The 25,637-nt window shown below is 46.3% G+C and overlaps 1 protein-coding gene across 3 annotated transcripts in view; it reads left to right on the forward strand.

Annotated features, from left to right (window-relative positions):
- The window catches only part of TMC5 (transmembrane channel like 5), a 662,848-nt gene that overhangs the window by 457,103 nt on the left and 180,108 nt on the right, over positions 1-25,637 (forward strand). For all 3 annotated transcript variants that reach the window (XM_069647144.1, XM_069647145.1, XM_069647146.1), the window contains exon 15: positions 375-472. In XM_069647144.1, the coding sequence (XP_069503245.1) occupies positions 375-472 (98 nt within the window). The remainder of the gene's footprint in view (positions 1-374; positions 473-25,637) is intronic.

Consider the following 25,637-nt stretch of genomic DNA (forward strand, 5'->3'; position numbering starts at 1 on the left):
TCTGCTCAAACTTGGTTTTGTGAGAGAGGGAACCCATGGTACGCTCCAGGAGATTTCAACGCGCTTCTGCAGCAAATAACTCCTGACCAGCTGACCGAACATCTGTTCAAAGAAGGCCACTCAGAACAAATATCCAAGACCATATCCTAAAACAGATTACTAATCATGAATGCCACATTCATCGATTAGTGAAAAAAGAATGAAGCTTAAAAGTATGCTGGGCAACACTGACTAGTATGTATGTCATATGTTATCTGTCCATGCTCATAATCATATGCTTTGTTTCTATGATGTGCTGTAGGCATTGAGCGTTATTTTGGTAGTTGATCATATTTGGTAATGTAATTGACTGGCTTTTTTGTCTTTTGTCTTAGTGTTGGGAGACGCGTGTTGGTGAGGACATCTATCGCCTTATTCTCTTTGACTTCATATTTTGCCTACTGGGCTCCTTCTTTGGAGAATTTCTGCGCAGGTAAATATGCTGGAACATATTCTAGCTTCTGCATAATGTGAGGTGCACGCAGAGAATATTTTTGATGTATTTGATGTACTCACTTTTTAAATATCAATGTGATGTGTAGCACCAAGATTGCGCAACAACTGGTTTGACCACTGAAAGTGACTGACATGGTGCACCTTAACTTGTAAACTTTACTAAACACACAGCTCACATACCGCTTAGTAAAGGGGCAGGCTCAGAACCCATGCAAGTAAAGTATACCAGCCTTGAACTTTGGGAATTTTTATTATATGGGTTCCAAGAACTTGGAAAAAGTGATTATGACATTTTGTCACATGGTCCGATTTAAAGGTGACAAAAAAAACCTATATCACGAATGTAAGAGTGCCACATTATGAGGCCTGTGCACTTATTTCAAGATGCCAGCCAAATGCTCAACTGGTAGTTTATATGGGGTAGTTGAGGAATGTTGGAGGAATGTTGATGTTTTTGTAAAGTAAAGCTGATACAGTGATGGAAATGTAATTCTTTCTTGGACAAAAATAATATTATGAACAAACATCTTAGTGTGTGTTACTAAGTTTTATCACATTCTTCAGTTAGACTGGTGCAGTAATACCCTGTTACAGTATTTGTATTTGTATTTGTATTTATTGTTTTATATAGCGCCTTAATCCAAGGCACTTTACAGTTAACAACAAGAATACATAAACATGGAACAGTAAAAGCAAAAACAGTAAAAATGAATCAAACCAGACAATTGGCATGTAGAACAATTTGCATGAGAAAAGGGGAAAGGAGAGGAAGGGGGTGTGGAAGGAGGGAAGAGGGAGAGAAAGTAGTGAGTAGTAGGGGGAAGGAGAATTTAGAAGAGAAGGGGAAAGATAAAGAGAACAAAGGTAAGGGGAATGAAGAAGGAGTGATTTCAAAGAGGAGCAGAATGAGGAATAGGTGAGGGAGGAGCAGATAGTAAAAGGTAAGGAGTTCCAGTGTAAGGGGGCAAGGAGCTGAAAAGAGCAGAAACAAGAGGAGGCGCAAGGGGGTGGGGGGACCGAGAGTAAGAAAAGATCAGCAGAACGAAGAGAGCAAGAGGGATTGTAGAATGAGAGAAGAGAGGAGAGGTATGAAGTATGCAAGTATGCAAGGCTTCAGCCAGTAGTGAACAAATGACACATTTAACAAACATTTAAAACAAATGCTTTGGGAGCATTGCCAGCAGCTTACAGAATAAGATACTAGGACGCACAGCTCGACTCCACCAAGCCGGTTATCTGCCATTCATAGTTGGAGTTGAATCGGGTGTGTCTAACTCTTCAAAATGGCCGCCGCACAGCAGAGACGCAGTGGCGTCGCTAGGGGGGCCTATGGGGGCCGGGGCCCCCCCTGTGAAACCCTGCCTCCCCTTGCTCCCCCCTACCTAAGACGAGCAGTGACCATGTTCTCCCCCTACTTTTGTCTGTGCCCCCCTACCTTTGTCTTTGGCCCCCTCTGTGCCCCTCCTAAATTTGATTCCTGGCGACGCCACTGCAGGGACGAGCATCTGAGTGGCGAGACATGGGAAAAGGCTGCATCCAGATGCCTTGAGGTCACGCAGTAAAGAGGCCTATGAATTGTCAGCAACACTAGTGAACAACAGTGTTGCAGCAGTGTGAGGGCGTGGAGAACTAGCAAAGGGGAGAGTGTTGCCTGCACATAACATATTGCCAACCTAAGAAGACATTTTGATTCACCAATCGCACAGGCGCTCATGGGAAGTTCGGTTTATCGGTGCCTCGCAGATGCAATATTTTGCATGGCATATTAATCTCATAGTATAACTGCAATTTATTGATTACTTGATTAAACAATATTCCCAACATGTTACCTGGCACCACTGTTTGCATGGAGAGGCATATAAACGCAAGTATAGGGCATGAATCAAGATCATACAGAGCAAAACTAAAACCCACGATGGATTACCATGGTAAGGGTTTCAGGAGAGGTTTTGGACCTCTGGCATACCTTTCACTGCCCTTTGGCTAAGGGGATCTTAAAAGAGGGGTATGTTACTCCAGGGCTGTCACAAGGTGTGGTGAGGCCCAGGGCAAAATATTTGGCAAGGCCCCCTTACACAATTTTGCACTGGGGCAGCGTCGGAGGGGCTGAAAACAGGAGGCACAAGAAATCCCTTGAGATTGTGTGGAGGAAACCAAATATGGTTTATTTTTACAACTACAAACCAACAACAGCAAAGCTATGTTTCTGCTCTGAAGGAAGGTTTATTTCAGACTAACTTTTGTATTTGTATTTGTATTTATTGTATTTATATAGCGCCTTAATCCAAGGCGCTTTACAGTTAAACAACATGAATACACCAAACATAGAACAGTAGAAGCAAACAATATACATGAATTAGACCAAAAAACAGTATGTAGAACAATTTGCATATGAGAAGGAGGAGATGAGGAGGGGGATGGGGAAGGAAGGATGAGGGAGAGAAATTAGGGAGTAGATTACGTAGTAGGAAGAGAGGTCATAGGAAGAAAGGGGGAAAGCGAATAGAGCTAAAATAGGGGTACTAGAGGGAGAGAGAGATAGAAAGAAAGAAAGGGAAAAAGAGAATAGGGTGTCATGGGGGGAATGGAGAAGGAGTGATTTCAAGGAGGAACGGAATGAAGAATAGGTGGGGATGGAGCGGATAGAAAGAGGCAGGGAGTTCCAGTGTAAAGGGGCAAGGAACTGAAAGGAGCGAAAACGAGAAGAGGCACAAGGGGGTGGGGGAACAGAAAGAAAGAAGAGATCAGCAGAGCGAAGGGAGCGAGAGGGAGTGTGGAATGAGAGGAGAGAGGAGAGATATGGAGGGGCAAGGTCATGGAGAGATTTAAAGACAAGACAAAGGAAGTGAAATTTAAGTTGGGAGTGGAAAGGAAGCCAGCCTAGGTTAGATAGAGAGTTAGAGATGGAGTCAAAGGGAGAGATAAGGCAGAGGGTACGGATAGCAGAGTGGTAGATGGATTTGAGGGGGGCAAGGTGGTAGGCGAGGAGACCAAGGAAGAGGGAAGAACAATAGAAGAGGCGAGAGAAGATGAGGGAGGAGATTAAAAGTTTGGTAGCATGAAAGGTGAGAGGGTTTCTCGCCTTCGAGAACATTTCTGAAACAATGGGTTTAAATTGGGCAAAAAGCTATACAGTTTGCAATTGGTTTTATATGTTAGCACATAGAAAAACTCAATAGATGCAAGTCAACAACCACACAAAGGAACATTTTCCAAAGCATGTTTATCCTGCCTTTGCCACAACATATGCCAGTATAAAAACATTTTCATGCTGGCTGTTCCCATACATGTCCATCCACCAATATATGCCAGTATTACCATATAAGGACTCCCAGCCACTAAATAATGCCACTCATTGTGTTTGCTTTACCCTTGATGCCAAGCAAAAAATGCCATACCCCATTAAGAAAGCATATGCAGACTGGCACTACTACCTCCAGTCGGCATATACTTTCTTAATGTGGCATGGCATGTTTTACACTTATGTTTGCTTTACCATTGATGCACTGTTAAGGTGCATCCAGGTTAAAACAAACATGATAAGTGTTATTACGTGGCTAGACTGGCCTACATTCAATGTGATCCATTTTAGCCACGTAATAACACGTATATTTGCTTTACTCCAGATGCATGGTTCTGTGTATCAAGGGTAAAGCAAAAAATAATGTCATGCCCCAGCCCCCACTCCCCACCTAAATTTAGTGGCCTGAATGGCTGCTAAATTTAGGGGTGGGGGCTGACCCACACACTCAACCACAAAACTTTCACTGACGCAGTCACCCGCCATTCACACAACTCCATGCATGCATACATAAAATCCAAACACACCATTGACACCAACATAAACACCAACAGACATGCACACATATACATTTATTGAAATACGTGTATACATTTCATTACAAAATAAATGAAACACTTACCTTGCCTGCATGCATCCACACATGTGCCTGCGCAGCCACGGGAGTACCGGGTGGCCCTCCCTCCTCTCCAACTTGTAAACACGTTGCTTGACAGAAGTAGAGGCCTCTCCTGTTAGTCAGCGTGTTTGTGTTGTGGGTCTCTGCAATGTTAACATGCTGACTGACCGGAGAGGAGTAGTAATGAGAGGCAGTAAAACTCACTTCTGAGCCCCGCCATCTCTCCTTATGTAAACATTAATTGCAGGGGCTGCTCCCCTGCTGAGTGGCAGGCAACACGGTCCCCCATGTTAAGAACATGGGTGGTCAGTCTTGCCTTCCACTGGGGCGGGTGGGGCAGTGAGGCCCCTCCCAAGCGAGAGACCTGGGGCAGTTTGCTCACCCTTCCCCCACCTCATGACGGCCCTGTGCTAATTCTGGGAAACTTCATCTACAACCTTCCCACTCTTTAATGCTCTTTGTGTTACTGGTCGGGCAGAGATTAGCCACAGTTTCAGAAGTATAAGCAGCATATGTGGTAGCAAGTACTAAAAACAAATAAGCCACATAGCCCAAACCCAAATCACTCAGGGAGGGTGCTCTCACTGGAACAGAACCTATGCAGTGTTATGTCTGACATGTTTTTGTCTATCTCCACCCTATGCACAGATGTTGATCAAATAGAAGAGAGGGTACACCTAACTGAGCAGGCCAAACAAGATTTGAGTGAAGGTCCTACAGCCAAGTTGATGCAGGTTGAAGACATGGTGAAGATCTGGAAAGTCATTTCGAACTTTTGGAAAATTGATCCAGAAGAAAGAATATCCATATAAAAAATCTTAATGAGGTCATTGAGGATTCACATATTGCACATTGTGTACAGTCCACCTTTCAGGAAGTCTTACGTTTCAAATTGCCGAAGCCTGCTGTCCGTAGTGATGCCCAAGTCAAAATAAGTCTCACTTGGCATAAAGAAGCCCTAGAAGTTCCACTGAAGAACGTAGGTTAAGAGTCGTAGGTGTGAATCTGACTTCTTATAAAGTCAAGGAGAAAATACTTCTGGAGGCCCGGAAGAAGGCCCCACTCTGTTACAGTGGTTCAGAACTACAGCTCTATCAGGATTTTGTTCAGAGCATGCTGGCGAAGAGAAGACATTTTGAACTTTTCACAAGTCATGACATTGGCTATGAATGGCTTCCTCCTTTTGGACTTCAGTTTTCTTGGGAGAACCATATTTATAGAATTTCTAATAAAGATGAAGGATTTAGTATTTGACAGTTAGAATACACTGTGGTCCCAGGTACATCTACAGAAAGACTGAATAGACATCCTCCCACATGGCAATGCTTCACGCAGGGGGTAGCAATTATTCTGGAAGCTCCTCGAAATGATTAGAAGAAGTGGTATAGTTCTCATGGCACAGAAGTAATTCCTTCATTATTTTTTCACACCATTTCATCTTCCCTCGATGATGGCAAGTATTGCATAGCCCTAGTTTATATCATCATCTGTGAAACATCTCCTATGCTTTCTGGGTCTTTGAAATATGACGCCCAGGATAGCTTGTGTAGCAGAGACAGAATGTGGGCTAGGCAGCCTACTTTGCTTTGACCATACAAAGTAATCAGATTGCAAATTGTATCTTTTGTTGAAGGGCTGTGGGTCACGGTCCGGAGTGATGCTCAAGTTAAAATAAGTCTCACATATGTATTATCTGAGAAATAGGTCAGCCATTTCCAGATGCACATACTAAAAAGGTGTTGATCGGGGGACAATAAGTAGTCTTCTTAAAAAGGAGCTCTCTATCTTTTGCAGGCATTCAGCCCTTGTATACCGCCATATTTCACACCCAAATATTCCTGTAGGAATAGTGGTGCCCTCATAAACCTTAATCATGTGTTACACAGCAGAATGCCTCAAGGTCCTAGCTAGTCTAAAAGGTATATGTAGATAAAAACAAATTGGAAACAATCGAGTTCTAAAAGACTGAGTTTTTTTGGTCTAATGTTTTTGAAATGTTTGCACATTTTTGCAAAAAATAGGTGGGGGGTGGGGTAAGGGTATAACTTGAGGAAGGGGGAAGTGGGTGCAAGATAGGGGGGTCTCCCCCACGTTATTGTTTTTTTTAAAAAGTGCAAAAAGCCCCCATAAATGTTGTCATTCGACTGCAAAAAACTCTGTCTTTTCTACCTCGATTTATTTTTTCTGTTTTTTTACATACATCCAGTCTAAAAATGCCCTCTATAGTTTGAATCATCTTAAAATTTAGCTTTGATACCCATACAGTAGGGAGGGCATGATAGGGGCACCAGCGCGTCTGGGATGAGAAAAGGGCGGCTTTGTCCGCAAGGACCATGCTGGCTCGAAGGGTCCAGCTGAGTTCATGCAGATAACCTGGTGCATGTCACATGGCTAGGATAAAAGGTAGGGTGGTGCCAGTTGATGTTAACCAAATACTTTGCAGCATTCCATGATGGATCCAGACGTTGCTCACGTGTGGCGAAGATGAGTGAACGAACAGCGGATCCAATTGAAGAAGCTGTATGTAATTATAAGCATGTAAATAGGCGGCAGCCAATGAGGGTGGGAGATTAATACTGTTTATTGATTACATCATGAGTGACGATTTGTGTGTTCAAAACCCGAATCTTGTACGAAAGAGGTCAGAGAGCTCTGTGGCAGTGGATTCATAATACATTGTCGCCTTTTCCTTTTTGTATAAAAATTTAACTCTTGTCTTTTTCCCTAGTGTGTTGTATTTTCTTGGTCTGATTATTGGGAGTTGCCCCACATTTTTGGTGACCCCAATGTGATTCCAGTGACCCATGTGAAGAAGGAGGATTCCTGGCCGGACATCCGGATGGGTCGCTCCCACCTGCAGCGACTAGTCCTCCTTGTGCACAACCTTTGAGAGGTTTACAGGAGCCATGTTATCAGAATTCCTGTCTGTTCTTTGGAGCAGGGTGCTGTCCCCGGATTGTGCAGGCCATTGATGGGACCCTGTGACGGAGGACTTCGGGTGAACATGCAAACATAAGTGCGCCCCCTTTTGGAGAAACATAAGTGGGATATGAGGAGAGTGTGTGGGTGTTGGGGAGTGGATATGCATGTGTGGAGAGGAGAGTGTAGATTGATGAGATAGAAAACCATGTGGTGTTGTATATATGTATTTCTGATGTTTGTTAATCTGCTTAGAATCACATGCTGTGCATAGGTCCGACATCCAGTGGTCACTGCGGAGTATTGCATTTTGTTTTTCGTAGTCGAAAAGGGGACGTCGACAAGGCGTGTCTGTAACACTATCCCTATAGTGACGTGCATTGTACCCACAATCCCTCACGCGTCGAGGTCCCTCAGATTGTTTTTTTCCGCCAAGTTTCTGGTCGCCTTTCGCGGAGCTCCTAGAGAGACATTGCTAATACTTGCCACGGACCTCGGTCCTTTGTTATACTTAATATATTATTAACGATCCCTCCCCTCGACGTTAGCTGTGAAGCTGTTTCTCCGCCGAACAGATTTTCGACGGAGAGGAAGAGCGGAGGAGATCCTTCGGCGCTGCCGAACACGTGGCCTGGCCTCGACGGCCAACATACAGTAGGGAGAGTGGGGGTTCGAACTTTTATCTTCTCTTTGAGAATGTCTTTCTTTCTCCCCTTTCTTTCCCTTGGGGTTGTTATCGCCAGCTATTATTGCCTCAGCTATGGAGAGGACACCTTTTAAGTTCTGCCCACGCTGCAGGGGCAAATATACTTGGAAGGATAAGCACAAGCTCTGTAATCGTTGCTTGCCCCTCGATCACAAAGAGGACAGCTGCGCAGCCTGCAAGCTCTTGAAACCTAGAACCCTTAAGGAACGAAAAGTTAAAAGGTGGGCGGACTACGCGATGTCGAAGTCAGTTTCCTCACCCGCTGCCGCTGTTACTGAAAGTGACGAGGAGGGCGATAACTCGACGTCCGTTACGGAAGTCATGAACCCCCAGAAGGAGCGTTCCCGCTCCTCGACGTCCGTCCCCGGCCCCGACGGGCTCGGCTCACGCCCTGCTTATGGGGATGAACACCCCGGCGACAAGGACGCACATAAACCCCATAAGGCTAAACATACAACCCACGGCTCTTCTTCGTCGAGAACGAAGGATCCATCAGCGCCGAAGGGGACGCAGGGCACTCCGGTGTCTACCGCAGACCGTAAAGGTCTCAAGCCCCACCCGCAAACGCATCCGCGACCAGCGATTGGGCTTTCATCTAACACGGGCGCTACCCCAAAAACATCCGACGTAACGCTCCATAGAGCGGCCGTCGAGGTACAACGCGCAACGCACACAACGTCGACACCAGAGCCCTCGACTGACAAACTCGTTGTCGAGAGCCTAGCGAGAATTGTCTCCGAAGACAAACGTGCGCGGACGACGAAACAAACGTCGAATACCGCGACGAAAAAGCACAAAGGTAGCCAAGAACTGCCCCTTTCATCTAAGGACGCTTCTGAACTACCGGAGGGCTTTTCAGAAGGAGACGGTAACCTCTCGTCGACGTTGTGGGAGCGTTCGAATCGGTTCGAAGGTGAAAACACAGATTTCCCCCCTCTAGACTATTCAGGGGTACCCCATGAGACCCTTGAAAGACTCCATTCTTGCATGGAGAAAATGGAAAGGTTTCTAGGAAACCAAGACCCACCCACTCACAAAAGACAAAGAGAATGGCCCCAGGATGACCCTAGAGTCAAGATTCCTAGGCTGGTTCCCCCTTCCACAAATGTATATGACCTCACTGAGGAGTAGCAATACCTTCAGGAAGATGAGGAGTGTTTGGGTGGGCAAGATGAAGAACTTGAGGAAGAGGGGTTCGAAGAAGATCCTTACACTAATTTCGAAGAGGATACAGCTACATCGCAGCCCTGGCAATCCCCGTCAGTGCAGCCGTGGCAATCCCCATCAGTGCACTCAGACCCTGATGCCTTTCACCCCTCTCCTCTCAAGGATTCACATATTGGGAACTCCTCTCCCATAGATGACCAACCTTCCCTCAATGCACTATTGCGCAAGGCAGCAGCGCATTTTGAGCTTGACACAGGGGAAGCTCTTCCAGACATAGACTTTGTAGAAAGAGTTATTAAAGAAAAAGCCCCTGTTAGCCAGTCTATTCCACTCCTGGCTTCTATTAAGAGAAGAATTTCTCCTTCCCTTTCTAATCCAGCTTTAGTAAGAGGGGTCAACCCTAGAATAGAAAAGCTCTTCAGCCCTTCATCCTCTGACCCTTTATACATCAGAGGACACTCTATTCCGGACTCCCTTGTAGTTACCAACACAAGGAAAAGAGCAGGGGTACCACTATCCACTAGTGAAGCACCACCTGACAAAGAAGGCAAGAAGCTGTACGCACTTGGGAAGAGAATCACGACCTCCGCCGCCTTCTCTACTAGAATTGCTAATAACTCCCTATTAGCTAGCTACGCAGATGCACAGTGGAGCAAGCTGCGCAGCGAGGCAGAGGACGCACCTGAACCCCTGCAGTCACGTCTGCTAACTGTAATATCAGAGGGAACACTTGTAAACCAGGGCATCGTTAAGAACTCCCTAGATGCCGCTGAAACTGCTGGCCGATCCCTGGTTCAGAGAATACTTCTCAAACGACACGTTTGGCTACGCAATTCAGGTTTTAAACCCGAAACCCAAGCCTCCCTCATTAATAAACCCATAGAACAGACGCATCTGTTTGGGAAGGCAGTTGATGAGGCACTAGAACATGCTAAGAAAGAGTTTGATACCATCAAGACTCTTGATCAAATATCTAGACCCCCTAACAGGCGAGGCTATGGTAATAGACGCTCTTTTCGTGGCCAAAGACAGCAGCAAAACCAACAACAATGTTACTTTGCTACCAACTGGCCCTCTAACCAGGGTAACACCCAGTTCAGTCAAAGAGGCCAACGGCGTGGCAGAGGAAGAGGTCGTGGCTCCAGCCCCAGAGGTTCCACGCCCAATACCAGCAAATGACCCGAAGATTCGGGTCCCCTCCCATGCATCACCGGTCGGGGGCCGCCTAACATCGTTCCTATCAGCATGGGAGGGAATATCGTCAGACCGATGGGTATTATCAACCATAACCCACGGATACTGCATAGAATTCAACGGTTACCCGAAGTACAAACCCCCACGAAACCAACGCAGATCACCGGAGCACCTCACCATTCTTTTACAAGAAGTAAAAGAACTGCTGAAAAAAGAAGCAATAGAACCTGTCCCCCTATCTCAGGTAACAGAAGGTATTTATTCAGTGTACTACCTTGTACCCAAAAAGGACTTAACCATGCGCCCTGTATTAGATCTGCGCCCAGCGAACAACTTTGTCAAACCACAGAAGTTCCGTATGGTGACCTTGCAGGAAGTAATCCCACTGTTATCACAGGGGGATTACATGACAACGCTAGACATGAAAGATGCATACTTTCATATTTTAATGTTGCCAGCACACAGAAAATACCTCAGGTTCAAGATAGAGAACAAACACTACCAATTCAGAGTACTACCCTTCGGGATAGCTTCTGCTCCAAGAGTATTCACAAAAGTACTGGCAGTAGCAGCGGCCCACCTGCGAAGGCTATCCATCCCAATATACCCTTACCTCGACGACTGGCTCATAACCGGGGATTCTTACGAAACATGCTTCTCCAATACCCAAAAGACCGTAAACCTTTTGTACCAACTGGGCTTCTCCATCAACGAAAAGAAGTCCAGCTTAGAACCCAGCCAAACCAAACAATTTTTAGGGGCTCTAATTCAAACAAAGGACGGCCTCGTCTTCCCCTCCAACGAGAGGGTCCAAAACATGCTGTTTCAGATCCCCCATTATGTAACAGGTCGGGAGGTGACGGTACGCAAAGCTATGCGCTTGCTAGGGATGATGGCGTCATGTATTTATTTGGTACCTCATGCTCGTCTGCGCATGCGCCCAATGCAGGAGTGGCTCAACAGCCAGTGGTGTCAGGCCAGCGGACAATGGGACGATCTAGTGGTGGTCTCGCAGGCCTTAGTACTTTCGCTGAGGTGGTGGACAAAAGAAAACCTGCTAATAGGGAAGACTTTTGCCACACCCGCAGTAGAAGCCACTCTAACCACAGACGCATCCCTCACAGGATGGGGGGCTCACCTATCCCATCAGACTGCTCACGGAGCGTGGACTCCGAGCTTAGCATCCAAACATATAAACCTGCTGGAACTTCTAGCAGTGTTCAAGGCACTGAAAGCCTTTCAGAAACACCTGCAAGGAAAGACAGTGATGGTCCTCACAGACAGCACCACAGCCATGTACTACCTCAACAAACAAGGGGGCACTCACTCTCCAGGACTGTCCAAACTGTCCCAGAATATATGGAAGTGGGCTCTCAGACACAACATGTTTCTACTATCGCAACATGTACCAGGGGAACTCAATCTGCTAGCAGACAAGCTCAGCAGAGACTTCCCACTGCCCGAAGAGTACGAATGGCAATTGCACGAAAACATCGTCTTAGACGTCTTCACGCAATGGGGTTTTCCGGAAATAGACCTGTTCGCAACTATGGAAAACTCACAATGCCAAAGTTACGCCTCCAGGTACCCCCAGAACCAATCCAAGGGGAACGGTCTGTCGATTCAATGGTCAGGGAAATTTGTTTACGCCTTTCCCCCGACTCCCCTTCTCAACAAAGTGGTGCACAAGATGCACCAGGAGCAGGTTACCATGATACTAGTGGCCCCAATGTGGGCCCGGCAACCTTGGTTCGCTCACTTGATGGAGATGTCCCTATCTCCCCCAGTGAAACTTCCCTGCCCATACAACATGCTGTCACAAGACAAGGGCAAGACACTGCACCCATGCCCTCAGACCATGAACTTAGCAGCCTGTCGGGGGGGATTCTGCCGGGGTCGGCCGGGCCGTCCGCAGACCTCCGGGCAGGGAGGCCCCAACTCCTCCCGTGTATATCTCGGATCGAGACAGAGTATGAGGCACACACAAGGAGCAAGGCAACTTCTGCCGTTTATTATGCAAACGGCAGGGATGGGTCAAGGAGCGTACGCGTTCGTCCTGACACACACACAATAGTGGGGCTCGCAGGCCCTTTTTACTACATTATGACGCGCTACTTGCGTCATTCCAAAAAGTTACCAAAAGAACCTATCGCCACTCTTGATTGGTTGCTCGAGTGGTGGGGTTAGTATAGTACGCATATAGAGAATGATATTAGTGGTTAAGATGTAGTCAGGTGGTATATCTGGGTTGTCCCTACAATTAGATACATAAGAATTGTTACATGAAGACCCCTGAGGATTGGCTAACGTTACTGACGTCTGAGATAAGAACCTCATGTTCTGATTGGTGCATCCGTGAGCTCCCCAGCCTGGGACCACCGTTGTTCCCAGCACACGGTGCACCTGTGGTTGCAACAGTGTTTCAATATGGGTACGTGCAGGCAATGTGAGGATTTATTCATAGGTGGGAGACTGACCGTTCCCACTGTAGCAGGTGTCCATTGAGCCTTTCAAGTGTGTCGGCCTGCGTCTCGTAGCGAGGTACCCAGACGCCTTTTCTCTCCTGGGTTTTGGCATCTCGTCAGGTTCGGCTTGGTCACGTGGGGAGGGACCGTGTTTGAGGCATAATTCTGCACAATTAATATTGTTTTTCCACTGTATGTCTGGTTTAATTTGCAGATATGATTTTAACATTGGTACGTGGAGTGCGAGGTTGCAACATCGTGCCTTTGAAGATTTGTTTCTTGACTGTGGGTTTGCAACATTACGACCTTGGCTGGTTGCTCCACTGGGTTCTTTCTGCAGGCTCAGCAACCTGACTTTTGCTTTGTTAATGTCCACGGGAACTCTTGCTTGAGGCCTACTTGGGCCTGGTGCACGAGTAATCCATTTAGTGCATGGATGCTTTAGGTTATAGTGGCATACAGTTTCATGGCCAGTATCGTGTTTCCATTATATCTCTCATGATGGTAACGGGTTTCAAGAGAAGCGTGAGCAAGCGTTATAAATGAGCTCATGGTGCGTCTTGCGTTTCTGCATTCTGAAAGCCTATGTAAAAATAATAAAGATGCACGTCCGTGAATAAGCCTGTCGCCTACGTCAGAGCACTGAGTATGTTCTTCGTGTAGATTGGTGTGGAAATGTTCAGCGTGTATAATAGTTCAGCGGTGCTTCCCGTTATCTAGGTCGTCATGGCATCTCTAACGATGTGTAGATTTCAGTCTAGTTGGTCCGTGCCGCAGGTGTCGGCATGGCCAGTGCGGGCTGTTGGGCAGGCAGATGGACACATCCGTATGTTTCTGTACCAGGGTATTTGGTCATCTGGTAAATGGGCAAACTCTTCTCGTGGCGGGTGTCTGGGCCGCGACCCTCTAGGCCAAGCGCGAGAGGTGAAGGACGGGAGTCTGGTTTTCCATTCTCCCACTTCAGTCCCCCCTCTGGTCGACTTGTCGACCACAAACATATCCTTCTCGTTATCTCCTCTTACTCTCCATATCTTGGTTATCCCTCCGAGATGTCCATAATGGTTTACGTGATCTTCAAATGACCAATACATGTATTCGCATGTTCCTCCAGGAGTACAGTACACCCATCTTCCTATGTAGCTCCTAGGGTTCCTTGGGTTCTCGATCTTCACTGATGGTGGGTCTAGATGATTGGCGATGATTTGGGTGCGCAACTTCTCCCTTTCGTGTATTATCACACCTGTGTGCTGGCCGTCATCCGCTGGCATCAAGGGGTGCATTCCCACCATTTCCAGCAACTCATCAGTTGAGCGCGCCTTCCGGGCTTTCCAAAATCTAATTATTATCAGTGCAGCTCCAGCCAAAATAGCACATCCCACTATTATTTTCAGTCCATCTGACAGCCAAGATGGCATCCATGACCATAATAGTGAAAACCAGCTTTTATCCTTGTTTACGCCGTTACTTTCGTCCATCATTTTGGAGTGCATCTGGGCCAATTGTGAAACTGCTTCTGTTAGTGTACCATTGTCGGCATCGTTGGCAGGTATGAACGTGCAGCATGATTGTCCTATCTTTGCACAAACTCCTCCTTCCATTGCTGTGAGAAGGTCCAATACATATCTGTTCTGTAGTGCTACCATCCTTACAGCTCGCAGCTCCTCTTTAATTGCGTTAAACCCATTTACTGTCGAATTTATGGTCATCATTAGTTCCCACCTGGTTATTTGCAGCCATTTTGCGTTTGCGTATGCCTGCAGTCCCGGATGTATTATTGAGGAGAAGAACATTGCTGCTCTGCTGAATAGTCTGTGTTCTGGCGGTATTGATGTTAGTTCCGTTTCCGACCTTCCCCACAGATAATTTCCTGTTAATGGCTCTCCTTGTCTTTTTCTCCTGTTTAGGACAGTATCATTGCTGTTTGTCCTGTTTTCTTGCTCCTTCTGGAGTGGTGCAGATCTCTTTCTTCTCCTGTCTCCTTCATCCATTTTCGGAAATTTCGCCACATCGACATGCTTCTTAGGTACCACTAGTGATGGTACATTGACGTGTACCATTGTGCACACACCACTCCACAGGGGAGGCAGTGTATGATATGCCTTTTCTCCGCAGGCCCAATAATGGTCCATTATTACTGCTGTTCCCGCTCCCCCCTCAGGTAACTCCATCACACTTGCACAATTGGTGTTATATCCCACGTCCACCTCTCCTTTATGCTGGTAACATACTTTGGGCGCAGTCAATGGTAATATAGTTATCGGGTCTTCATCTTCTTCTACCCACGTGAGCATTGGTACATACTTGATCCATGTCGTCCAACATCGATGATTGTGTGTCTCGATGGTTGAGATAGTTTCTTTTGTTACCATGTTGCTGCCAACCACTCCTATCTCCCAGCTGGTACCCAGGAACACCTTTCCTGTTATCGTCAGTAATGGCCTCTCCCAGCATCCTTGTTTACCCGGAACTTCCGTGGCGTACCAATCACATGGTAGATACTGCAGTGTTACCTTCTTTGTTTCTCCTTTTTCAGGGCCACTTGTTATGTATCTGAATGCTTCAGCATGTAAACTGGTCTTGTGATAACTCAGATAGGTCTTGAGGAAGTTGTTTTCATATGGGTATGAGTCTCGTGTTTTCCATGTCATGTGCACTACTGTTCCTTGGAATCTTCCTTTCGTTTGGAACAGGGCCAAATATATTATGCACTGTGCTGTTTTTTCATCTATTTCTGTGGCAACAAATGTTCGTGAAGCGCTCATGGCGTATGGTATTAATGAGCAAACGTAACAGCTATCCTCAGTTGTCTGCTTACCAATGCGGGTCATGTGCTGGTACCATATGTTGTTTGTGACGTGTGCTGAATCTTGTACATAATTATCAATACCTTTATTGTCTGAGTATGTGCTGCGTTTAACTTTATTTCGCTTTTGTTCATTGTTACTGTTACCACCTGACGTAACACCTGTTGCAGCAGGGAGGTGGGGTACATTAGGTTTGGGTGCAGCAAAAAAACTCATAGCATAGCTGTACTGCCATACAGAGGCAGCCAAAACTCCGGTGATCATAAAAATCCCTATTATTTTTATTACATATGCTAACCTCACCGACATTTTTGCTCTTACCTTGCTGCAGTCCTGGCAGCGTATTCTTGCGACGTTAAAGTTGCCCGCCTAAAAATTCTCAAAAAGTGCTTGTTATTAAATGTTAGTTTTGTTTCATTAAGCTCTCCCTATCAAATAGTCATTCAGTGCCCAGGTGAAGAGTTGCTCCCACGCTACTCTAAGTGATCGGTCTCTCAAGACCGGCAAGTATGGGCGGAGGTGGGGCATGTAATTTTCTATGGCCAGGAGGAAGGCCGTGTAGTATACACGTACCCTTTTCTTTTTTAAGTATGTTGGCCTTTTTATTTCGTATACAAATTGGTGTGACAATTCTTCTGGGTAACTATCGTCTGGCAGCACCATCTACGCCTGCACACTGAATTTGTTAGATAACTTTTCTTAACAATACAATATTACGCAGCTCCTGTATGTGCGAGAGAAAAAGAGAACATTCACGTGTTTACATGTGTATTGGTGCAAGCGAAGTCCTTAGTTTTTATTACAATTGTATTTAGTAGTCAATGGGGGGGGGGGTTTGCTCAGATGGCGGGAGCAGTTTTACTCTTTGAACGTGTGACCATGGGGTGGGCAGTGTGGGGATCACCCCCTTCTTCGTCCGTTATTCTCTCCGAGGGAACAATTGGGTCGTTGTCTGTGGTTGTGTTTTCTTCCGCTGCCGGGGATGTTGTTGGCGTTTTTCCAATGGACCTGTCGTTGGCGCTGGGGCGGGTCTGCAGTTTGTAAATTTTTACATCATGCAGGTGGTTCCACGCACGCTTATCCTTTAGTTTTACTGCTCTTGTTGATACGTCCTCTACTAAATGGGGGCCAGTGAACCTCTGCTGGTTCCACTTTCTATTAAAATTTCGAAGTAGTACGTGGTCACCTTTGGCAAGTTGGCACAAGTTCTCCTTTCCCAATTCTGTATTTTCGTCTATTTCTTGGTTGCTGGTGGACCCGCCCCGTGTGCGCTCGAGCTGTTGAGACACAAACACAACGCTAGTAATCAAAGAAGACACATATTGATACATTTCATCACCTAACACATTCGCAGAACTTTCTTGGTCGGTGAATGCCCTTGACGTTGGTGTTAGGGGAAGGCGCATTTGGCGTCCAGTAACCACCTCGTGTGGGGTGAGGTGGTGGTCGGACCCTGGCCTGTTTCTAAGTTCGAACAGTGCTAACGGAAGGCAATACAACCAACTTTTCTTTGTTGTTTGCTGTATTTTAGCAATTGCCTCCTTCAATAGGCCATTCAGGCGTTCACATACACCATTGGCCTGTGGGTGGTACGCACATGCAAATTTGTGTTTAATGTTCAGTAGGGATGTGATATGCTGGAACATTTCATTTGCGAAATGGGGTCCGTTGTCTGATCTTAACACCTCGCACACTCCCCACCTGGGGAATACCTCCCTTACTATAAATTTGGCTGCTCTAAACGCATCAGGGTGTGAACAGGGCCCTGCTTCGATCCACCTAGAAAATGGGCATACTACTACTATCATGTATCTATTGCCTTGACAAATGTTGATCATATCAACATAGTCAATGTGGAGGTGCCGAAAAGGTCCTTCTGGTCGGGGTATGGTACCTCTTATCACCTTTAAAGTATGACCGGCCGTGAACTGTTGACATGTAAGGCAATTGCTGATAAAATTTGACACATGGGATGTTAACTCGGGACAGAACCAATCTTCTCTAATTCGTGCTGCTATTATTTCTTTGCCTGTATGGGCAGGGTGATGTAATTGGTTCAAGGCGGTATTTAACAATGCCAATGGTATTACAACTTTCCCAGTGCCACCCTGGCGCCATAGTGCGTCGGTTGGTGACATTGTGCATCCTCTTTTCACCCATACTTCTTTTTCGGCCATTGGTGCAGCCGCTTGTAACTCCATAATCTGGGTGGCTGGGAGATGGGTGTACCCTTCTTTTATTAACATCTCCCTCGCTATTCCCCTCCCTCTCCCTCTCTGTGAGTCTGTGGGGTTCCATATCTCACCAAAATATGCAGCATATTTTGCATGTGCGTCTGCTGCTGCATTTCCTTTTGATATATAGTCTTCTCCATTGGTGTGTGCTGTGCATTTTACTAGGGCTAGTTCTTGGGGATCGTTTATTACTTCAATTAGTTCAGCCAACAAGAGGGCATGTTGTACTGGAGTGCCGTCAGCTCTCCTAAACCCTCTTCTTCTCCACTTTGATAGCCCTGAGTGGACAGTGGATGTAACATATGCACTGTCGGAATATATAGTAACTTTTTTATCAAAACTTTCCTTTAGTGCCAATATGAGTGCAACCAGTTCCGCCGCTTGAGCAGAGTAATGCTGTGGTAATTGTACACACTTAATAGCCACACACACTGGCGCTTCCATCATTTGTACTACTGCTGCCCCAGTCCTCCTTATCCCGTCTCCTTGATCAATAGTTGATGACCCATCAATAAACAAAAGCTCACCTCCCTCTAGTGCGTTTTCTTCAACTTTCCTAGTACATGAGTACATCTCAGTTACTTGGGTGCAGTCGTGGGCGTAATCTCCCTCTTCAATTACTTCTGCTAGGAACCTTGCAGGGTTAACCGTGCTACATCTAACAATTGCCAGTTCAGCTTTGGACAAAATAATCTCATAACCTGTTGCCCTCTGTGTCGTCAGTGTGGACTTAGGTTTATTCAATATCGCAAATAGTGCATGTTCTACAAATAGTGTAGTTGGACACCCCATAGTTATTGATGATGCTTTTTCTACTGCAAATGCAGCTGCAGCAAGACCTTGTTCGCAAGAGAATTGTCCTAACATTATTGGATCTAAGTGACCGCTGTAAAATGCTACTGGTTTATAGCCCATGCTAGTCTTTTGGGCCAATACTGCTTTCATTACTGCTGAGTCGCAATGTGAAAATATAAAAAATCGTCGCTCATAGTCTGGGGATGCTAGTACTGGAGCAGTTGATATTGCTTCTTTTAATTCATCAAATGCCTCCTTCATTTCCATAGTCCATCCCAACTTTTTCTCCCCTTTATTTGCTTCCTTCAAACCCTCAAGCAGGGGTCCTATGTAAGAGCTGTAATCAAATACCCATGCTCTACAGTAGTTGCACAGTCCCAGAAATTGCTGCAGTTCTCTTACAGTCTGTGGCACGGGAGTGCCTGATATTGCCTGTGCTCTTTGTGGTGCAATCCTTCTTCCATATTGTGATATCAGTTGGCCAATGTAAAGTACCTGTTCCTGACAGTATTGTATCTTTTCCATGTCTACCTTGTACCCCTTTTCAGCCAATATCGTCAACATTTTTAATGAGTCCTCTCTACATTTATCTTCATTTGTACTGCAAATTATTATGTCATCCACATACTGTAACACTGTGCTTTCCAACTCAACGTTACCCAAATCCATCTGTATTACCCTATTGAAAATTGAAGGTGATTCACAATATCCCTGTGGTAATCTGGTATGTTTCCACTTCCTATTTCGGTAAGTGAAGCTTGTCAAGTCTTGTGAGTCTGGGTGTAATGGTATTGAGAAAAAAGCATTTTTAAGGTCAATCACTGTAAACCGTGATGCTTCTGCTGGAATGCCACACAAAATTGTGGCCGGGTTTGCTGTTACTGGATACTCTGCTTCTACTATGTTGTTCAACGGTCTGAGGTCCTGTATGAACCGCCAAGACCCTCCTTTAGCCTTGCGCACCGGGTACACAGCTGTGTTGCATGGGGATTCTGAGGGGACCAATATGCCATTGTTTATAAGGGCTGTTATGGTTTCGTATATGCCCTCATCTGCCTCTCTTGACAATGGGTATTGTTTCACTCTTGGTAGTATGGCACCCTTTTTTAATTTTATCCTTACACCCCCTATGCTTTTAATGCATCCTACATCATAAGGGCTAATAGTCCATAATGATTTTGGCACCTTTGACATATCTTCTTTAAAAAATGGGACTGGTGTGCCAGCGGGTGCCTCAAGTGCCATTGCAATTTTCTGTGCCACTTGTTTGTGAGCCACTGTTAGCCACATTTCTACACTCATCATGAACACCATTTCATTTTCCTCCTTTTCTTCTGAAAACAACTCTTCATCTGACACCTGGGTCAGCCTACATCCTTCTGCTAGTGCTATCACCGCCCTCCATGCTCTCCCTTCTTTATCTTGGGCGTGCACAGCAACATAATCAGCTGTTGCAATAATGCTCTCAATGTCCACTGCAAGGACCTTCCCTTCCAGTTCATTAGCTGGTGTTTCTGGTCGGAATAGATAGGCTGCTGGTCTCCTCCATATTTTCCCTCCTATCCCTGGCATCCATGCAAATGCCATGTCTGTTCCGTACTGGAATAGCTCGCCGTCTACCGGCTCCGCCCTGATCGCTATCTGTCCACAGTATGCTTGCAAAATCTGTCGTGCTGCAAGCATGTTAATCCCTGGAGTAGAGCAAATTATGCCATCCTCTGTAAAGGAGATCGTCATATTTAATCTGTTCATTATGTCCCTCCCCAGTATGTTTACTGGTGAGGCACTATAATACAAAAGTGGTACTGACAGATCGTAATCTCCAATAGATAGCGGAACGTTATCAGTAAATGGAACCAACCCTTTAGCCCCAGAAAACCCTTGTGTGTTCATGGCTTCGCCTGACATCTTAAACTTACCTTCCCTTATGCAAGACCGGGTTGCCCCGGTGTCAACAAGGAATGATAATTTTTTGTCACCTATCGTTACCTCTATGCGTGGCTCCTCCGCACTATTAGGTGTTACTGACAGGATGGGACACACCAAGGCCGTCTGTGGGCTGTCCTATTGGGGGTACAATGACTGGCCATTCCCTGTGTAAGGGTTGTGCCCCAACACCGTCACCCCACCCAATTGCGTTCGTTCAGGTTGTGGTGGTGGTTGTATTAACGCTGCACCAGTTACTTGTGGCAGGTATTGTTTTATTTGTTGTTGTGGTAGGGAATAGTGTTGGTCACTCCCTTGTGGTGACATCTGCTGTGGTTGTATGCCCTGCTGTTCTTGTGATGTCCTATGTTGTGCTTGTTCGTTCCATGCTGGTGTTCCTGGCCTGACCCTGCATGTACGTGACATGTGTCCTAATAGTCCGCAGCTCCAACACACGGGTGGTTCCCTGTTTTGCCATGGGAAGTTCCCTGTGTTGTCCTGGTATACTGGTTGCCCTGTCTGGTAGTTATTTCTGAGTCCCCCAGCCTGTTGTTGGGTATTATATCCGTATCCTCTTCCCCTCATAAACCCTCCTCTCCCTCTATTATAATTATAATACCCAGCTCCTTGCATTGGGTACCCTCCTCCCATGTTCTGTGCGTGTGATTGCAGAGGCAGCACTTGCTCTATTACCTCTTGTGGAGGCGCTATTTGAGCTGGATTTTGTGCAGCCACTACTTGCGTTGGGCTTTGGGCCATTGGTGTTGGCGCAGTTATTAGTGCCCCTTCCATGGTATATTTAGTAAGTTTTTTCTGTACTAATTTGGCCTCTTCTGTTTTCCTGTCCTCTTCCTTTTGTTTCATTTTTCCTTGCCATGTTCTACAGTGATGTACTATAGTCAGTTGTATTTCCGGCCATGGTTTTGCTTCCATCCCCACTACTTTCTTTAATTGTCTCTGAACTCCTTCTGGGAGCCCTTGTACTAGTATATGATAAAATATGGCTGGTGTTTTGTCCCATTGTTCTCTAGTTTCCATGCGCCACTTCTCTTGAATATCCTGGATATAATCAACAGGATCCTCGTTCTCACCCATCTTACGGGAAGTAATGGCTCCTATGTCTGATGTGTCTGGGTACTGCACTCTTAGTGCCTGCCATAGCGCATGTCTGCAGTTTGCAAATGGTGCCCCATCATGCGATGTGTTTGTTATTGTTACCCCATGGAATCCCGCTCTTTTCCAAATGTCATCCGCTCTATCCCCTAATATTGATATTAACAGGCCCTTAACATCTCCCACTGCTAGTTTCTGTCCTGCGGTGTGTTTTTCCATTTCATATATCCATTTACCCGCACCTCCACTTAATGATGGGAGCCTACATTTTATGTTTTCCTTATCCGTATGTTTCCAAGGTACATATTGTGGTCTAACCCCTCCTCTCTCCAGCAGTGGCATTACATTCTGTCTTGTGTCATCCTTTATGCTCCATGATGTTAACTCTTCACACCCCTCCTCTTCCCCCATTCCTTTTACTACTTCAAATCCTTCCTTACTACCTCTTCTCCTACCTCCCTCTTCTTCCTTTCCCCTTTTTTCATCCTTTCCTGTGTTCAATATTGGCACGTCTGTTTGCCTGTCTTGCCTGCGACTAGGGAGGTCCCTAAGCCGACATGCATAAGGTGTAACTTCGTCCATGAAGGGTGCGAGCTTTATTCTGTGCAGAGAGCGTGCAGTTGTTGAACATGTGGGGTGTGGCGTTAGAGAGCGTGATGGTGATGTGGGTGGCGTGTGTTGGTTGGTGAGCGTCGGTGGCGTGTGTTCGTTAGTTTGTGTTTCTCCCATTCTTTTCACTTCCTCCTTACTTCTCTCCAGCTCCTCCCATCTTCTACTCACCCATGGCGAATCTATGTTTGTTCTAGTGAGGTATAGCTTATCTAAGCTTTCCCTTTCACTCTTCCTTCCATCCTCACTACAAAAATCATTCATAAATTGCGCCCCCCACTCTGCCTTTTTTCCTTTTATTGTTACAGTTTTTAAGTCTATTAGGTCTCCCTCTTCCTTTCCGTTGTTACCACCTGTTCCCCTTAGTGCTGACGTTGTTGCTACCTCTCTATTTTTATATACTTCTCCCCATCTTTCACTCTCCCTCTTACTCTCTTCTCTCTCCCCTTCACTCCTCTCCTCCATCTCCCTACTATTTTCCTCTCTTTTCCTTTTTAATTCCTCCATTACTTCGTTGCTCATCTGTTCCAATATCCTTTCATCCTCTCTCCTCCTTTCCCATTTCACCCTTTCTCTTTCTACTATACTCTCTATTACCTTCCCCTCTTCATATTTTTTAGCTGTCTCTGATATTATCCTCCTCCTCCATATTTCCATTTCTTTTTCATTTTCTTCTTCTTCCTTCTTCTTCTCCCTCATCACTACTCTTGATACCCTTTCTGCTGCTGCTTTTACCCTTACAGCTTCCCTCTTTCTCTCCTCACTTTGCTCCCTTAATTTTTCCAATTCGTCCTTACCTTCTTTCCTTTTCCTCACTCTCTCTCTTTCCTCCCCCTCAAGTTGTTTTATCAGTTCATTCTGCTCATCCCTTAGTTTAGCTAATCTTTCCTCCAAAATCTCTTCCTTCTGCCGTAGCAGCTCCTCTCCCCTCATTTCACTCTCTCTTTCACTATCCTCGTTTGTTCTCTTTACCGCCTCCCTTTCCTCTCCAGTTAGTGATCCTCGTAATTTCAACAATATCTGTGCAGCTACCCACTCATCGTTTCCTATCTCTACAGTCTGCTCTTCTCTCCTCCCGTCCCCCATTGGTATCTTTCCATGAGCCACATATGGTGGAGGGCTGTATGCCGGGTTTGAGTATCCTTCAGCCGCCCTTAACTGTCCTTTTATTTCTCCTAATTCTCTTAAAGGGTACAACCCTCCTCCCTCTGTTTTCACTCCCGGTGTTAAGGGTATCTCATTGCTCGGTTCCTGTTTTATGTCAGCTAATTTATCAACCTTTCCTCCACCCAGTTTTTCATTCCCCATATTCTTTGTTCCTTCACTCTCCTTTTCCCCATCCGTTCCTTCTTTCTTAATCTCCTTTTCTTCCGGTGTTTCCCCCATAGTGAACATTCCATTTGGTCCTGGTCTAGACCCCTGGAACATCCTCCATAAGTTAAACACCTCCACATGGTTTGCCAACTTCTTCCCCTTGTATGTATTGTGCAGATGGTTTAATAGTGAATGTTGGGCATATGGGTCAAAGCTACCATTAGGCGGCCATGGTGTCAACATTTTGTTGTCCGTCCCCTGGGTCCACTCTATGCTGTACTTAATTAACTTCTCCCTATGTGGTGGCAGTGTGGTGCATATATGTTGTAGTGGGGTAGTGAGGGTATTCCCCCACCCTCCCAACCCTCTCCCGTATGACATACTAGCGCACCCTTTCTTACCCTTCCCCTTGCTACCAGTTTGCAACATACAACCTTTTATTGCTTACCTTGCCCCGCAAGTGTGGGGACTTACGACAATCCTTTGACAAATTATGCAATGATAATAATCACAAAAAAAAAAAAAAAATTATAAAACAAATATATTTATGATGTTATATTATATTCCTTCCCCTACGGCCCCCTGCGGCCGAAGCGCACGCAGCCCCCTGCAGCTGCGTACCCCTTACGACGATCTTACACAGTCGTCCTTTTTCCCCGTTCTCCTCCCACCTTTACACTTGCCGTGGCCGGCGTTCTCCGTGCGCAGCCACGCCCCCTTCCCCTTCTCCTCTTTGATCCACTCGTTTATCGTTTATCTCCGTGTCCGCTCCTTTATCATGTTTCTCTTCCCCACCAATGTCAAACCCAAAGCTTCTTGTGTTCACGATATCTTACTAAATCCCTACTGGTGACGTCACCTATTTCTTCGAACTACTGGTATATTCGTGTTATGTTCTTTAAATTCAAAATACACTTGCAATCTACCCCGCTAACCCTACAGCTGTCTTCCTGTCTCTCCTTGAACAAGGTAATCTCATCAATACTATAACCGGACTGCGCACGCTGCGTCGCCTCGCGTGTGATACGCCCCTCAACAGGAGGGCTTAACCAGCCAATTATCTTCCGTTTTGGGCAACTACGTAACTAGCCACCGCCCACAGGGAAACGTCATCTACCTATCGAGTTTCTTGCTCGAACAATAGGGAACCTCATCTACCTATCGAGTTTCTTGCTCGAACAATAGGGAACCTCATCTACTCATTGAATGATAAATGTCAAATCGTAGGAAACCACACACACCCACCCTCACACGTAGTCGCGATTTAGGCCAATCAGTGTCTTTCGAGCGGCTGCACGTGATGTTTTCGTGCCCCGCCCCCCTCTTTCGCGTAACGTTAGCTTTTTGTTGCGAGCGTCTGCACGTGTTGTTCTCGTGCCCTGCCCCCCTCTTTCGCGTAACGTTAGCCGCCTTCTCTCGCACTCAATTCACTACCATTCATTCCATTATCATCACTCAATTAAACCTTCACCCCACCTTTTTACAATACCTCCCTCCTCCCTTATTTACTTCCGCCCCCTCCCTCACAATTTCGCATTGCTTGTTGTGCGTGTCATGCTCACCAAGTTCCCTCGATGCAGGGCCGCTCGACTGCGTGCACCCCTCCAAGCGGCTCGCCACCTCCCCTCGTCTGGACCACGTCTGGACACTCGCCGACCGCGGGCGGGATACTTCTCAACCGGCTCCCGAGGGCCAATATCCGGATTGCGCTGTCCGGTCCTCTCGCAGCTCCGCGATGGTCCTGTAGTCCTCAGAAGGGGGCAACGGCAGAGGGGGCCGCGCCGCCGGGCCTCCCCGCAACGGGAGTGCCTGGAAAAATAAAAAATAAAAGTCGATCTTAAACAGATCTCAGCAGTGCCTCCAACTTGTCGGGGGGGATTCTGCCGGGGTCGGCCGGGCCGTCCGCAGACCTCCGGGCAGGGAGGCCCCAACTCCTCCCGTGTATATCTCGGATCGAGACAGAGTATGAGGCACAC

Source organism: Ambystoma mexicanum, chromosome 2q (assembly GCF_040938575.1).
Source record: "Ambystoma mexicanum isolate Mex_15411 chromosome 2q, UKY_AmexF1_1, whole genome shotgun sequence".
In the NCBI taxonomy this organism is placed as follows: Eukaryota; Metazoa; Chordata; class Amphibia; order Caudata; family Ambystomatidae; genus Ambystoma; species Ambystoma mexicanum.